This window comes from Coptis chinensis, chromosome 7 (assembly GCF_015680905.1).
Source record: "Coptis chinensis isolate HL-2020 chromosome 7, ASM1568090v1, whole genome shotgun sequence".
Classification (NCBI taxonomy): Eukaryota; Viridiplantae; Streptophyta; class Magnoliopsida; order Ranunculales; family Ranunculaceae; genus Coptis; species Coptis chinensis.
This window is the reverse complement of record NC_141462.1, coordinates 39,378,065-39,392,146: the sequence shown is the minus strand read 5'-3', so window position 1 is coordinate 39,392,146 and position 14,082 is coordinate 39,378,065. Positions and strand designations below refer to the sequence as shown.

At 36.6% G+C, this 14,082-nt stretch overlaps 1 protein-coding gene across 1 annotated transcript; it reads left to right on the top strand.

The window, feature by feature from the left end:
* Window positions 1-7,737: 7,737 nt before the first annotated feature.
* Window positions 7,738-12,770, top strand: LOC147487478 (D-tagatose-1,6-bisphosphate aldolase subunit). The gene is made up of 5 exons (XM_086573114.1): window positions 7,738-8,114; window positions 9,286-9,386; window positions 9,742-9,852; window positions 9,931-10,032; window positions 12,462-12,770. Exons 1-5 carry the CDS (start codon window positions 7,862-7,864, stop codon window positions 12,630-12,632), a joined length of 738 nt encoding a protein of 245 aa, XP_086429240.1. The 5' UTR covers window positions 7,738-7,861; the 3' UTR covers window positions 12,633-12,770.
* The last annotated feature ends 1,312 nt before the right edge of the window (window positions 12,771-14,082 follow it).

Below are 14,082 nucleotides of genomic sequence, written 5' to 3'. Positions count from 1 at the left end.
ACTCTTGAAGACTCTGAGATTGTTTATGAGAACATGGAAGAGCTAGATGTGATTTCATGGAATTCCATTATCACTGCAAATGCTCAAAATGGATATAGGGATCAAGTGCTGATACTTTTCGTTGAAATGCAGCAAAAAGGTTTTTTGGGACAAATATGTTTATGGGAGTGTTCTTGGATCATGTGGACATAACAACAAGGCACTTCCTGCTCAAATATATAAACCGGATGTAGTATGAATGTTTATGTCATGACTGCTCTTTTAGACGATATGCAAGTAATCGGGAATCTCAACGATGCATACCTTGTTTTTGATGGGATGTCCGAGAGGAACATTGTTGCTTGGAACACCATGATATCTGCATATATAGAGAACCGATGCATAAAAGAGGGATCAGCTCTTTATGCAAATGGGTGAGAATGGAATTTCACCGGATGAGTACACCATAGCCATCATGATCAAAGCAATGACAGTTCAATCAGAAATAGTAGAGTGCAAACAGTTTCATGTCATTGCTGTTAAATCCGGATACTACACAGATGCGCCAATTGGAAATGCCTTGATCACCATGTACGCTAAACATGGAAAAGTTAGCTACTCTGTGCAGGCTCTCAAAAATGGGAAATGCCCTGATTGGCGTGATTACACATAATTGTGATAATGAGAGAAATATTTGGACTGAAATATTGGGGCACTATACCGTAGGTGGGGAGAAAAAACATTTGTCTACTCTACGGCTTGTGTCTGTCTTCATCTCGCCCCTGCTCTCCTCTTCTCCGAAAAGAATAATCTTTTTTCATGTTTATTCAGTTTCTGTTGTTTATTTTCCTCTGTTCTTTTTTCGATTCCAATGAATTCTGCGGCATGGTAAGAAAGATTTTCATATACACAGTAGAGGAGGTGAAGAGGCTGTCTCCCAAGGCCAAGCTACCCACGGTCGGCAATGAGATGAAACCAAGCAAGCCAGATTCTGACATAGGTGTTGGCACTAAGGACCAATCTTCAGTTGTGGGTCCAGGTTTTTGATGGTACATTGAAGCCTATCTCTTCCACTTTTCACTTCTAACAAACCTGACATTGATTTGTTTGATCCCTGAAACATTGAACCGCAGAGTGTTGGCTTTTATAAGAAAGTTGTATGCATCTCGTCCCAAAGGTGATCCGACCGCCTCGTGGTTGAATGGTGCTTTCTTTGTTATATTTGTTTTATATTAATGCATAACGCAAAGCATGATTGGGTATGGAGGTCTTGATGTAGGAATTGTGTGCTAGGTGGGGTGAGCACCTAATTGATTGAGAATATCGCGACACTCGCACCTCCAACTTTTGAGAAGATCTCGGCTTGTCACTACTTTTGTCGGAGTTATCTCAAGAAGCCGGGTGTAAACTTAATTTATTACAACTTATGGATTTTCCTCTGATTACACCAATCACCATTACCTTGAGACGGTGATCTTTCAAAGACACAATTCCTTTTAAGAAGTGGAGAACTTCCAAAGACACATAAATGCCCCCGATTGTGCTCTCAAAATTGGCAATTCGCACATGACTGCAATATTTGGACAGTAAAATTCTTCCTTTGCCTTGGTTGAGTAGATGGAATTTGTTCTAATGAGAGAATTTAATTTGGAGAGAGAGAGAACGATGTTGATTTTATTTTTATTTTTTGAGGGGGAGACGTAAAGTGGAGAATTGAGAGGGCGAAGTAAGTTTGGAGGAGACGAAGGGTTTTTTTTTTGTTTAATTTCATAATTACTACTCTAATTAATTTCTAATCCACCTCACTTTGTCATCGTGGCACTCTTCAGGACCGTCGATTTATACCCCTTGAAACTGAATCCCAGTCGTTGGTCATAAAACCTCCCTCCCTTGTTATATTAGATTGTTTCTAATGTATTTATTTGTTTTAATTAAGTTTTGATTGTTTTAATGATGTCGAGCTTCATGGGTTCAATATGTTGGCTGCTTCCATTCGCATAGATCTTTTGTTATTGGGGTTAAAAATCTATCGATTGAGGTATTTTATCTTAAAAATTACAATAGAGTCGTATAAAATTGTTAGAAAAATTAATTTGCTTTGCACAAATGCATTGAGATATGAATGAGTAATTTGTCTCCCAAGTTATCCCACATTGAGATGAAATGGGTTTCTCTTGAAACAGTACATTAAGTGAGAAAAACCTTTTCGAAAGGGTGCACTGGTTCGAAACAGTGCATTATGCCGAAAAGGTGCGACCTTTCGAAATGTGCACTGGTTCGAAACAGTGCATCATGCCGAAAAGGTGCGACCTTAATTTCAAAATGTGCACTGGTTCGAAATAGTGCATCATGCCGAAAATGTGTCTTTTCGAAACATGTGACTTTTCAAAGAGTTGCTTACTTTTTCCCAAGAATCACTGTGCTGTTTCGAAGAGGCACTACTCACCTATAAATAGTGGATGAATTTGGAGAAAAAGACACACCAGATCAGACAGAGTTCTGATCTTTCTCTTCTCCCCCTATTCTTAGTCAAATATTATATTGTGTTCGCTGAGTCTATAGAATTGAAGTGCTAGCTTTCTATAGAAAGAAATCTGTTCTATCTTGGGAGACAGTTTCCCATCAACCTTCAAGCACCGTGAGGGGGAAAATCTGTCTTTAAGGACATAGTGAATTTTCACTAGGCTCGGATTTAATCATTGGTAAATTAAGTTCATTAGTTAAACTAAAAGGTTTGTTCATGATATATTTGTTATATCAATTTGATTTTCTTGTTTACTTAACAATAAATATATTTTTGGAATAAGTTTTCTACAAACTTAAGACAAATTATTTTTTTGGATGGAATTTTGGTTATCATACTTATTGTTAATGCACTAACAATCTTTATTGGTGTGAGGCAATATGAAAGTGTCTACAGTAACACGCAGTTCAGTAACACGCAGAAAATCAGGTATGTTTTTGGGACCTTGTTCATATATTTAATGTGAACAGTACACATACACTACATGAAACACCATTGCCTATTAGATTACTAGTGTATTTCCTTCAAAGGGTTTTATTCCCTTAAGGGTACGTATGTGATTATTGGCCACTTTAATTTGCAACACAATTCTTCTTGGATGTTATACGAATGGTTCATAATGAACCGTTGCAACCTTTTAAAGGTTGGATAGTATCTGGCCACGCACCCATTAACAATTACTTTTAAAAGTGGCAGTTAGGATTGCTTGAACACATAAAGCCAATAGATGACGTGTTTAATATATATGTGTTTGACACTTTGACTCACATGGAGAATGTTAATAACTAACAGGAGATAATCACTTTGAAACAACCAAAGTGTGCTGCACCCTTTCTCATATATTAGGACTTAGTATCTGTTTGTTTCTTCCTTCTAAGCATGTGCAAATGTGAGTAGAAGGAGTTGAAAGAAAAAGGTGGGAGTAAAGTGTTAAATTTCGTTTGGAGGCACCAAAAAATATATTGTGGTTTCTCCACACTAAGCCAATAACGGTTTGGTAATAACCTTGTTATGTGCAGTTGGTTATTCCCTGTGGTCTTCACAGAAAGATTAGATGTGCTGGTCGAGTTATTGTTTGGTAAAAGTGGTTAAATTTTGCGTTAATCATATCCCAGCCAAGTGACAAGTGGCATTAGTTGTGGTACTCTTTCCAAACAGTGATACGATGAACATATTCTCTAGTGTTAGTTACTGAAAGTTTGAAAGTGACGTTTTAACCAAAGAGTTTCTGGACACTTGGTGAGAAACATATTCAAGGTTTAAGATCAGTAAGTGAAATGAAAGTATATATCTTGGCGCCATCTCATGGTTGGATTAACCAGTATACGACATAAGATATATATCAGGTTATCCATTGGTTATACTGTTGCAAGTTAACTGAACCATTTGAAAGAGAGTCATAGGCTCACAACAACGCTATAAGGTGATTAAGTACTTGAATCATATTTGATCAAGGATGAGATGCTGATTACTTTGGAAGAATTCAAGTCATTCATTGGAAAATCTATCGGTGTTTAGTGAACATGCATGGTTTGGTCCCAAATTGAACAAAAACAAAGGAAACTTAACAACAAGGTATTTTTGACGCCCACTCATTTTACCAGAGAAATAACAAAGTGTATTTCTATTTCAAAATAAAAATGACAACACCACTAGGGGTTCTCCTATTCATGATGTTCCTATTTCATTTGCTAGACCTACTAATTCGTTGAATGGTATAAACATTTTGGTCCCCGATGACAACCTTATGTTCGTAGAGGTGGAACATAACAACTACGGGTGTCTACTAGAAATGGTGGATACTAGTTCAACTCATACATTAATCTCTGAGTATATATCCGAGGTTATTGGATTGAAACTCACATAATGTAAAAGCTTTATGAGAAGCTTGCTTAGACCATTTTCAAGTCATTCTTGGAATGGACTTCTTGAAAGCAAACAAGGTGGTGGTAATGCCACACTTGGGGGGGATTATGATCCAAGATTCTGAGAATCCTTGCTTCATTCTAGATGTTAGGAATGGCGGGTGCTAAAAGGGTTCTAAATGTATATTTTATTATTTGTAAGATGTATGTGTTTTACTATTGCGCCAAAGAGTGCCAATAAAGAAAATTGCTTAAGATATTATTTTGTAAACATACTTGTAAGCAAAATTGAGGTCTTAGAAGTGTTTCAACACTATATGAATGATATGTGACATTCTTTAACAAGACGCCTCACTTGAAAAACATATATCTAAATGGTTTTCCAATTTATTGACTTTGTCATGAGAAATTGGAAAATGTGGGGGATTATGTATTTCCTTGAATTAATCAATTCAAAATTGGAAATTTGTTGAAGCATTACTCAAAAGACATCAAATGTGGTGTTTTACTCTAGGAGAGATGCATAAATTTCAAGGAAATCCTCAAAGCAAACGTGCATAGCAAGGTCCACTATTGAATCAGAATTCATAGCATTGGACAAGGCTGGAGAAAAAGTATAGTGGCTTCAAAATTTCTTATAGGATATTCCAAACTGGGCTAAACCTGTGCCAGCAGTGTGTATACACTGTGACGGCCAATCTACTATTGGTAGAGCATAGAGTAGCATGTATAACGGGAAGTCTCGACACATACGTCGTAGACATAACACCGTTAGACAATTGCTCTCAAATGGAGTTATCTCAATTGACTATGTAAGGTCAAAAGATAACATTACGGACCCGCTTACAAAAGGTTTAGCAAGAGAGCAAGTTGAAAGATTATCAAGGGTAATGGGCTTAAAGCCTTTGAGATAATCAATTAAGAGTCCTCATAATGGAAAAACCAACCTAGTTGACTGGAGATCCCAAAATCTAGGTTCAATGGGCCAACTGAATTATGTCTGTGACTCAGTTAGCACTGGAGAGTAATAATATACTCTAACCCATTCCTATATAAGACAATGCATATCTGCCGCGAGAACCAGGATAAGTCAAGCTTTTAATGATTTACTATATCTTGGAAAGTTATGTTATCCAAGTGGAGTATTGTAGGATACTCTTTATAGAAATCACCTATGTTAATGCGAAGTGGGGCCGTTTCTATGAGAATTTTAAAGGCAAATATCTCAAAAGCACTATCTGAAACCAAGAAGTGTTCAAGGCCAAAATGAATACAAACGTAAAAACCAACAGTATTCGAGAAGGTACTGCATGAAGATGATTGTCTAGGTTTATACAAATGGCTGACAGTTCAAGGACATTAATTGAAGCCTACTGATCATCCAATTAAATCCGATTGTCTTTCACTAAGGAAAGTTCAAGGCCTCCTATGCTACTTGACCTGATGCGGTATCTTTTCATTTGTAAAAGAACAGAAATATGATGTTTATGATAGAATAAGCCAAATTTTCATTCATGTGAGGGATTGTTAGAAAAATTAATTTGCTTTGCACAAATGCATTGAGATATGAATGAGTAATTTGTCTCCCAAGTTATCCCACATTGAAATGAAATGGGTTTATCTTGAAACATTACGTTAAGTGAGAAAAACCTTTTCGAAAGGGTGCACTGGTTCGAAACAGTGCATCATGCCGAAAAGGTGCGACCTTTCGAAATGTGCACTGGTTTGAAACAATGCATCATGCCGAAAATGTGTGTCTTTTCGAAACATGTGACTTTTCAAAGAGTTGCTTATTTTTTCCCAAGAGTCATTGTATTGTTTCGTAGAGGCACCACTCACCTATAAATAGTGGATGAATTTGGAGAGAAAGACACACCAGATCACACAGAGTTCTGATCTTTCTCTTCTCCCTCTGTTCTTAGTCAAATATTATGTTGTGTTCAGCTGAGTCTATAGAATTGAAGTGCTAGCTGTCTATAGACGGAAATCCGTTTTATCTTGGAAGACAGTTTTTCATCAACCTTCAAGCACCGTGAGGGAGAAAATCTGTCTTAAGGACATAGTGAATCTTCACTAGGCTCGGATTTAATCATTGGTAAATTAAGTTCATTAGTTGAACTAAAATGTTTGTTCATGATATATTTGTTATATCAATTTGATTTTCTTGTTTACTTAACAATAAGTATATTTTTGGAATAAGTTTCCTACAAAAATTACAATAGAGTCATAATAAAAATTACTCTAATGTCCGGTGTACACTTAGTACTCAAGGAGCAAGAAAGTCTGTTAGAGTCTCTGGCATTTGACTATTCGGAGGCCTTTATTCCTAGGCCACCTCTCCAATAGAGGTGGCCACGGGTAAAATGTTCTCTTATTCTCAGTTGACTTTTATAGAGGCTCTCAAGTCTCAGACTTTCTCATCCTAAAGGTAGCAAGTGCGCAGGCTGCAAGCATTCATTGATCAACAAAGTTATAACAACTTTTGGAAACAATGGCAGATGCACCATCATAAACAACACGATAAGGAAGCATTTCCCTAATTACTGCTCCACAAGCCTACAAACAAATACAAGTAAGACATATTATTAAGTTGACAAGGCATATTTATGAAACAAAGAAACTCAAATCCAACCAACATTATTCTAGTCTCTTTATAAAATGTTGACTTTACCCAAAAAAAAAAAAAAAGCATGTTATAAGATTAGATTCTTACATAGTAAAATAAACAGGACCAATACAGTTTAATCCATTAACAACAACCAAAACGTAATATAAAATACCTAGGTTGAGAAATTTTTGGATGATTTTGGACACACCCATAAAAACACTCTCATACCCAATAACTAACTAAAGTTTTTGCCATACCCCAACAATTGCCTCAATCCAATAATATCTCCCAAATTAATTTGAGGTAAAAAAACGCACACACACACACTTTTTTCGACAACTTCTTCCTTCCCCATTCGTCAAAATTTGATCTCGATTTTTTGTTTCTTTATCTTTATTAAGTTGGTATTAATCCCCATTACTTTGATATGATTGATTTAAATCAAAAGTAGGTGTTTGCATGTTTATTAGTGAGAAATGTTGTTAAAGAATTGATTTAAATTATTCTTTTTTAGTTACACGTGGAAAATTTAAAGTATTTAGGATTTAGTATTGAGTCCTTAATATATTTTAATAAATGAATTGTTTTGTCTTGGGTACGCTTAATAAAAAATAATAATTTAGGAACATAAATATATCTAAAACAATTTTTTTTTTTTATTTCAAAGTTGGGACTTGCATTCAAGTTGGTCCATCAGCTCGTGGGTTGGGCCTTTATAAAACAAACGGCCATTTAGTTTCCATCGAGGAAACGTTGTAAACCAGACAACTATTGACATCCACATCCACATGTTTTGTTTCGTAGACCAGCTTTCCTGCCAAGTTTCAGTTCCATCCTCAAAATAACGTCTTTTCTCAGACACCACCTCATATCTCTCATCAAACAATGGCAGAGACATCTGCGTTATGTTCCTCCACTTTTTCTCCATTCCTAAACATTTCTAGCTCCTCCAAACAATCTAATAATAACAAAATGAATCCATTCATTCCTTCTCTTTCAAAAACTTGTTTTAACAAGTCGTTTCGTTTGGTCAAATGTGATGCTAAAGAAGTTAATTACGATGGGTACCCATTTGGTGATGATGATTCTTCTTTTGGTTTTTATCCTTGGGATTCTTCTATTGTTGATGGAGATGCTGGTACATTTTATCTCAATTGACTTTTATTTGTTTATTTATTATAAATTTTACTATGCAACTTTTTAAACGTGTTATGCATGCAATCATGAAATGTTCAAGGTTATGAAGCATGCAAAGAAAATTGCTGACTAGTTACAGTTCTATATTAGGTTTTGAAGACTTACATTTAGATTGATTAGAATTGGTACTGACATAAATCATATGGAGTATGGTGCCCTGTTGCATTTGTATGCTATGCACTTTAAATAAGAAAGCTAATGATTATTATTAATAATGAAAAAACAGACCAGAAAATGTAGGTCTGGCTATTTACAGATTCTTATTGTATTAATTACTTAATTGAATGTAGCATAGCTGCAATAGGTTGAAGTTGCTGGAATAGGGAACGAGGTTAAAGTTATCGTGCTACTGTTATTTTTAAGCTATTTTGTGGCCTTGTTATTGTATACTTGGGTGATGGAAGTCCCTCTAAATTGTAGATAGGGTGGATAAGGTCTTAGGATAAAATATGGGATGACCAAGATTAGTGCTCTGGCTTTCGGAAGGTGAAGCCTTGCTAGTAAGCTACGTTTAACAGGGTCTTGAAAGGGAGAATTTGATTTGAAAAAAAGGAACTTCTAACAAGGATTTTTGTAGCAACTCATAGGAATATCATGTGACTTGTCACGTGATTGAGGGTCGGTTCGGAGACAGCTGGCACAATCTCAAACCAACTCTTAATCATGCAGGTCCCAGTCCTCATTCATGGTGGCCTCGCCCTGGCGCCGCCGTGTTTAGTTTGGCTGGCGTGCCTCGGGGCTTTGTGGACCTCCAGACCACTCATGTGCCAGATAGGGGTTGGCAAACTGCACCTTGGATTATGTACTTTAGGTGCTTACAAAAGCATGTAACAAAGACATGAAATCTGTTGGTGTCTAATGTCTGGTGTGTGTAACAAGTGTGTATGCAACCAAACCACTTGAACCTGGTAGACAAATCTTATAAATGTGTCTTTGCCTTCGCTGACACTGACATACTGGTAATGCCTAACAACGAAAAGTCTTAGGAGATCTACTTCTGTCATAGCTTCCAAGAGGCCTACTGATTATGTTGCTCATCTACAACTTCCTTCTTGATGGGTTCAAGATATTTGTTGATCTATGAGAATTGATGGCTGTCCATGAATTCGCAGCTATTTGTTGGGTGCCTGAGGACAGAGTCACACTTTTTACTACTGAGGGGCTCGTTCAAATAGGTGGCTCTGTGGTTCCTCGGAGAATTTCCTCTTCAGATGTACGCCGTCTTTTACTTCTCAACTTAAATATTACTTACATATATTTGTGTTTTCTATAGTTGGTTATGGTTGGTTGTGAATATATCACACGAATGATCTTAAGTTATCATAACAGCTTTGTCCTTCTAAATGTGCGATTAATAAATTTAGTGGCTTTAACTAAGTTCAAGTTTTCAACATTCATTAAATCAATAATTTCAGGGTTACTTGATTACCTGTCACATTGTGTTCAATTTTAGCAACAATGTCATGATCTTATTACTTGGAACTTAATGTGTTGTTCAACACCAATTTACATATGTAGCTTTACTGATATATTTGATGATTATTACTTTTGTATCTTATGGCTTTAAGAAACAAGGTAAATCAAAGGCTTCTCAAAGATTCCAACGTCAGGAGAGTGATTACATGGACCCCAAGCAGGGACTTTGTCTGGGTGCTTTATTTGATATTGCAGCAACAAATGTAAGTATTCAGCACATTTTATGTTTGTGGATCCATTGTAAGATTTATATTAGCCTCTTGACATAACTATCCATCTAGGGACTTGACATGGGCAGAAGGCTTTGCATATATGGGTTTTGTCGTTCTATTGAGATGCTAAGTGATGTCGTAGAAGACACTGTCTTGGAACATGGTGGTGAGGTAAGCAATTGCATGACCATGTGTTAACAATCTCATCAACAGTTCGGTTGATTTAGTATAAACTAGAACATTTCTAGATTATTGAATATCATTGCTAAGATTATATAATTAGACCTGTATATTTACCACCGGGGGAGCAGATAAGAAAGGTTGCTTGAATTCTTTTGAGTTGAAGTTTCTCAAAGTGCTAAGGCTTTAGACTTTATAGCTTGAAGTTGTAACATAAGTTTCTTAAAAGACAACGTAGAGTCGTTGCCTCGTTAGTTATAGATCTTACAAAGTTACATAGCAGTAGTGTGGCTACTCTCCTTATCCTGGTGTGCAAATTGAGATAAGCGTTGTATAGTATGGATGTAATGTTGAGTTTCTTGGATACTCTTTCATAGTTGAAGCTCCTTGTAGTGCAAAGGCGTTGCATTTACAGCTTGAAGTTCTAATAATAGTTTCTTTAAAGGAAATGTAGAGGCATCGGTCATAGATGTTGCAGTAATTTTCATTGGAGTCAAATAGGTAGGTCATTATCCATGTGCTCATCTTTAGTTTAAAATCTCAAAACTCATGGGTCGTATAGTACTAAAATAATGTTGAGATACACTTCTGGATATTGCATCATACTGTACTACTGAGTACTGATTGCATGTAGCTGTAACATTCAATCAAGTATATCTATTGTAAACATGTTTCGACAAGGTATGTGCGTGGGTAGACTTGGCACTTGCCTTCGGCACACATGTTGACACAACCTTCTTATTGTTATGATGTGAACACTTAAACTCTAGTCATGCGGAATTGAACGAAGACAGTTTTTAAATGTTTTGACTCTCTCATCTCGCTCGAGATCCTTAAATCCAGTGAAAAATGGAAAACAGGTCTGGTTATAAAGTGTTTTCTACAAATCAGATCTGAACTATATATAGTTTATGACTCTTAGTGCAGTCGATTTTTCAACCTACTCGTGATCTTGTCAATGGGCTGGTGATTGAAGAATTATTTTGGTGCTTGGACTTCACTTTTCGACAATGAAGATGAATAAGACTTCTGCTTAGTATTTTTCTATGGTGTACAAATTCAGTTTCGTAAATATTTGGGGGGGGGGGAACACTCATTAAGTGCATGGATTACATACATAATTCCAAAAAAAGATACTCATTTCGGACTACATGGAAACTTGCAACTTTGGCATGGTTAATAAACGCCGACGGGTGTGGGATGATAAGGATGTATTACAGTGAAATCATTTTATCAAGTTTTTGACCAAGGAGAATGAGAGGACCACAAATTTTGATTATAAACATATCGTGTGTGTTTGTGTGTGTTTGGGTGGGGGGGTGGGAGAGGTGGGGTTAGGATCCAACTATTGACAATTGGAACTGTGGAGGCTTGAATTTCAACAATATGTGCTCATTTTTCAAAGTGGTAGAGGATATGTGGATCACCTTCTCCTTCCTTTCCCTTGTCTTAAGAACTTGGAGAACATTCTTTTCTGTTTTTAACAGTGCTTGGGTACCACCACTAAAGGTCAAGGATGCCTTAGGGAAGAACTTTATCTTGGGACCAGTCTCCAACAAACCTAAATGGCTTGCCGATCATCTCCAAACGCCATGGTGTGGACACTATGGAAGGAAAGAAATTTGAGGGTTTATGAACTCAAGAAAAAGAGGGAAATAAGTTTATAAAAGAAGTTTAAGGGCGTCTTTTTATTGGGATGTGCTGGTCCATTGTTTAGGGGTGTAAAATTTGGGGATTTTATGTGTAGATGGGATGAGCTTGTATGACGAGGTATCCATTGTAACTTGAGACCTTGGGGAGCTTTTGGTTTTGGGGGGGGGGGGTGGGGCAGACCAATGGAAATAGTAAGAGGTGATTCATAGGTTCCCTTCTACTCCAAAGAAGTAATTTCATTATTACTAGATGGAAGAAAAGTTGTGTTCAGAATTGGCTAGCTAATGATCTTGTTGCTATCCCATGCTTTGGCAGTAAGCATGGGCAAGTTGGATGTTTGTGTTTTTCCGTTGTATTGATCCATCAAATAAGTTTATTCTTTTTATCTGTGTTTAGTCGTTTGCATTCTCAGAGAGATGTAATTTGATGGGATGCTTGTGTGCCTTCGGTAACATTGTTTAGTGACACTGAGGTAGTGCTTGGTAAAACTGAATTGGATTTAACTGTATGTCCAAATTCACCAAAAAATAAATAACATTTCTATCTATCAAACAACGGAATCTTAATTCAATTCATGTTAGAGGTGGAAGTTATAGGTGGGTAATGCTAAATATCAGGATACGTAGTATTATAAATGCAGGGTTTTATGGTCATGCTGTTAGTTATGTCATAATTTCACTGAAGGCACGCATGAAGTCATCTTGCTTTGTTTGAAAATATCAAAGGTTTATTCGGATAATAAGCTTATTCTTATCTTCACTCCTTAGGTTGTGGCTGCGGAGAAGGCTAGCAAAGGGGGTTTGCAAGAAAAACTGACTATGACTGTTGCAGTGCCGCTGTTGTGGGGTGTTCCTCCTGTCTCTGAGACCCTCCACCTTGCAGTCCAGAGTGGTGGAGGAATTGTTGAGAAGGTCTACTGGCAATGGGACTTTTTATAAAATATATTAGCAATTGAACCTTTATCTGTCTCAGAATTTTACACAACCCAAGTTTGTGGCTTTGTGCATTCTGTATATAAATTATTCTATGTGTACAATGTTCAGTTGTATATAAATGTATGGTTACCACATTGGTTTCATCAGTGAGCACTACATGCATTCTTACATACTTGTTATCAGGAAAAATGTACAATCCCCTCAGAAATGGATGACATTTGGCCTTTCTGGTATAATCAAGTGAGCGGAGCGAACGTTCGTGAAGGGGGGTATGTGGCCCAAAATGTCATTTTCCTCTCGCTGTCTGACTGTCCTCAATCTCTCCACACTCCTCAAAATTTCCCTCTCGCTGTCTCTGTTATGCTTTCATCTTCTTTCTATAAACTCTCATCTATACTCAAAATTTCTCTCATTTCTACAATTGATTGGTACCAGATTACTATTCTTTACAGTCAATCCTGATTCGTCTATTCTCTTCATTTTACACCACCGTTCGGTGATTGCTCGTACTATCCACAAGTTATCCATCAAATATAAAAGTTGTTGGTTGCTCTCGAATTATTCATGGTAAGTGGGTTTTTGTTTTCTTAAATAATGAGATATTGAAACTCGGTTATAAACTCTATTTGTGTATTTGTGGTTGTTGGGTTTCAACTTTTTTCATTTTTTAAAACTAATTAGTATAAACGCAGTATTTAGGAAGTTAAGAAGAGGTTTTAATATTAAGGAGGTATTGCCAGAAAGAGCGGAACGCTTTTCAGAGTCAGTGTAATGTTTCATGGTTTTGATTATGGTTTTGGTAATATTATGGGGTTTAGAAAGGTATAATGATCTTTCCACTCGATTTTGGGGGCTATTGAAACGTAGGGTGGGAAGAAGAAGGGAAGGTGAATCTTTTTATTTTGTTTTGAAACGTTCATACTCTAGTATATTAGACGGAGGGGTGGGGATAATGTTGTTTTAAGAAAATAGGAATGGATGGTTTAAGAAAGGCGACTCTGTTATGTTAAGTGACTCATATATATAATCACTTTGAGAGGTAAGTTTCTTCCGACAATGTATACTGGAGTATTGGTCAGTTCAGAATCCGACACTTGAGTATTTAGAATTAATAAGGTAACAAATGTCTACATGAAATTTAGATAAGAATAAGAAACTCTGAACTACAAAGACACTTCTCCAGTAGAATAGGGAGTTACAATTTCTCAAAGGGAATTCCATGAAAAACTTCTTAAGTCAAACCGAGCATGTAATTGCTTCTTAAGAATAATGTATTATTGCTTAAGAAATAATTCTTTCCCCAGTTTCTCTTGCTCGTTAATCATGACCAATTGCCACCCTACCTTGTCGTCCAAAAGAGGAAGATTTCCAGCATTATTCAGCAGAGGATAGCTGGTCTCTTTTTATCAACATATGGAGTGTTTTCACTCTTGCTCGTTAATCATGGATAATC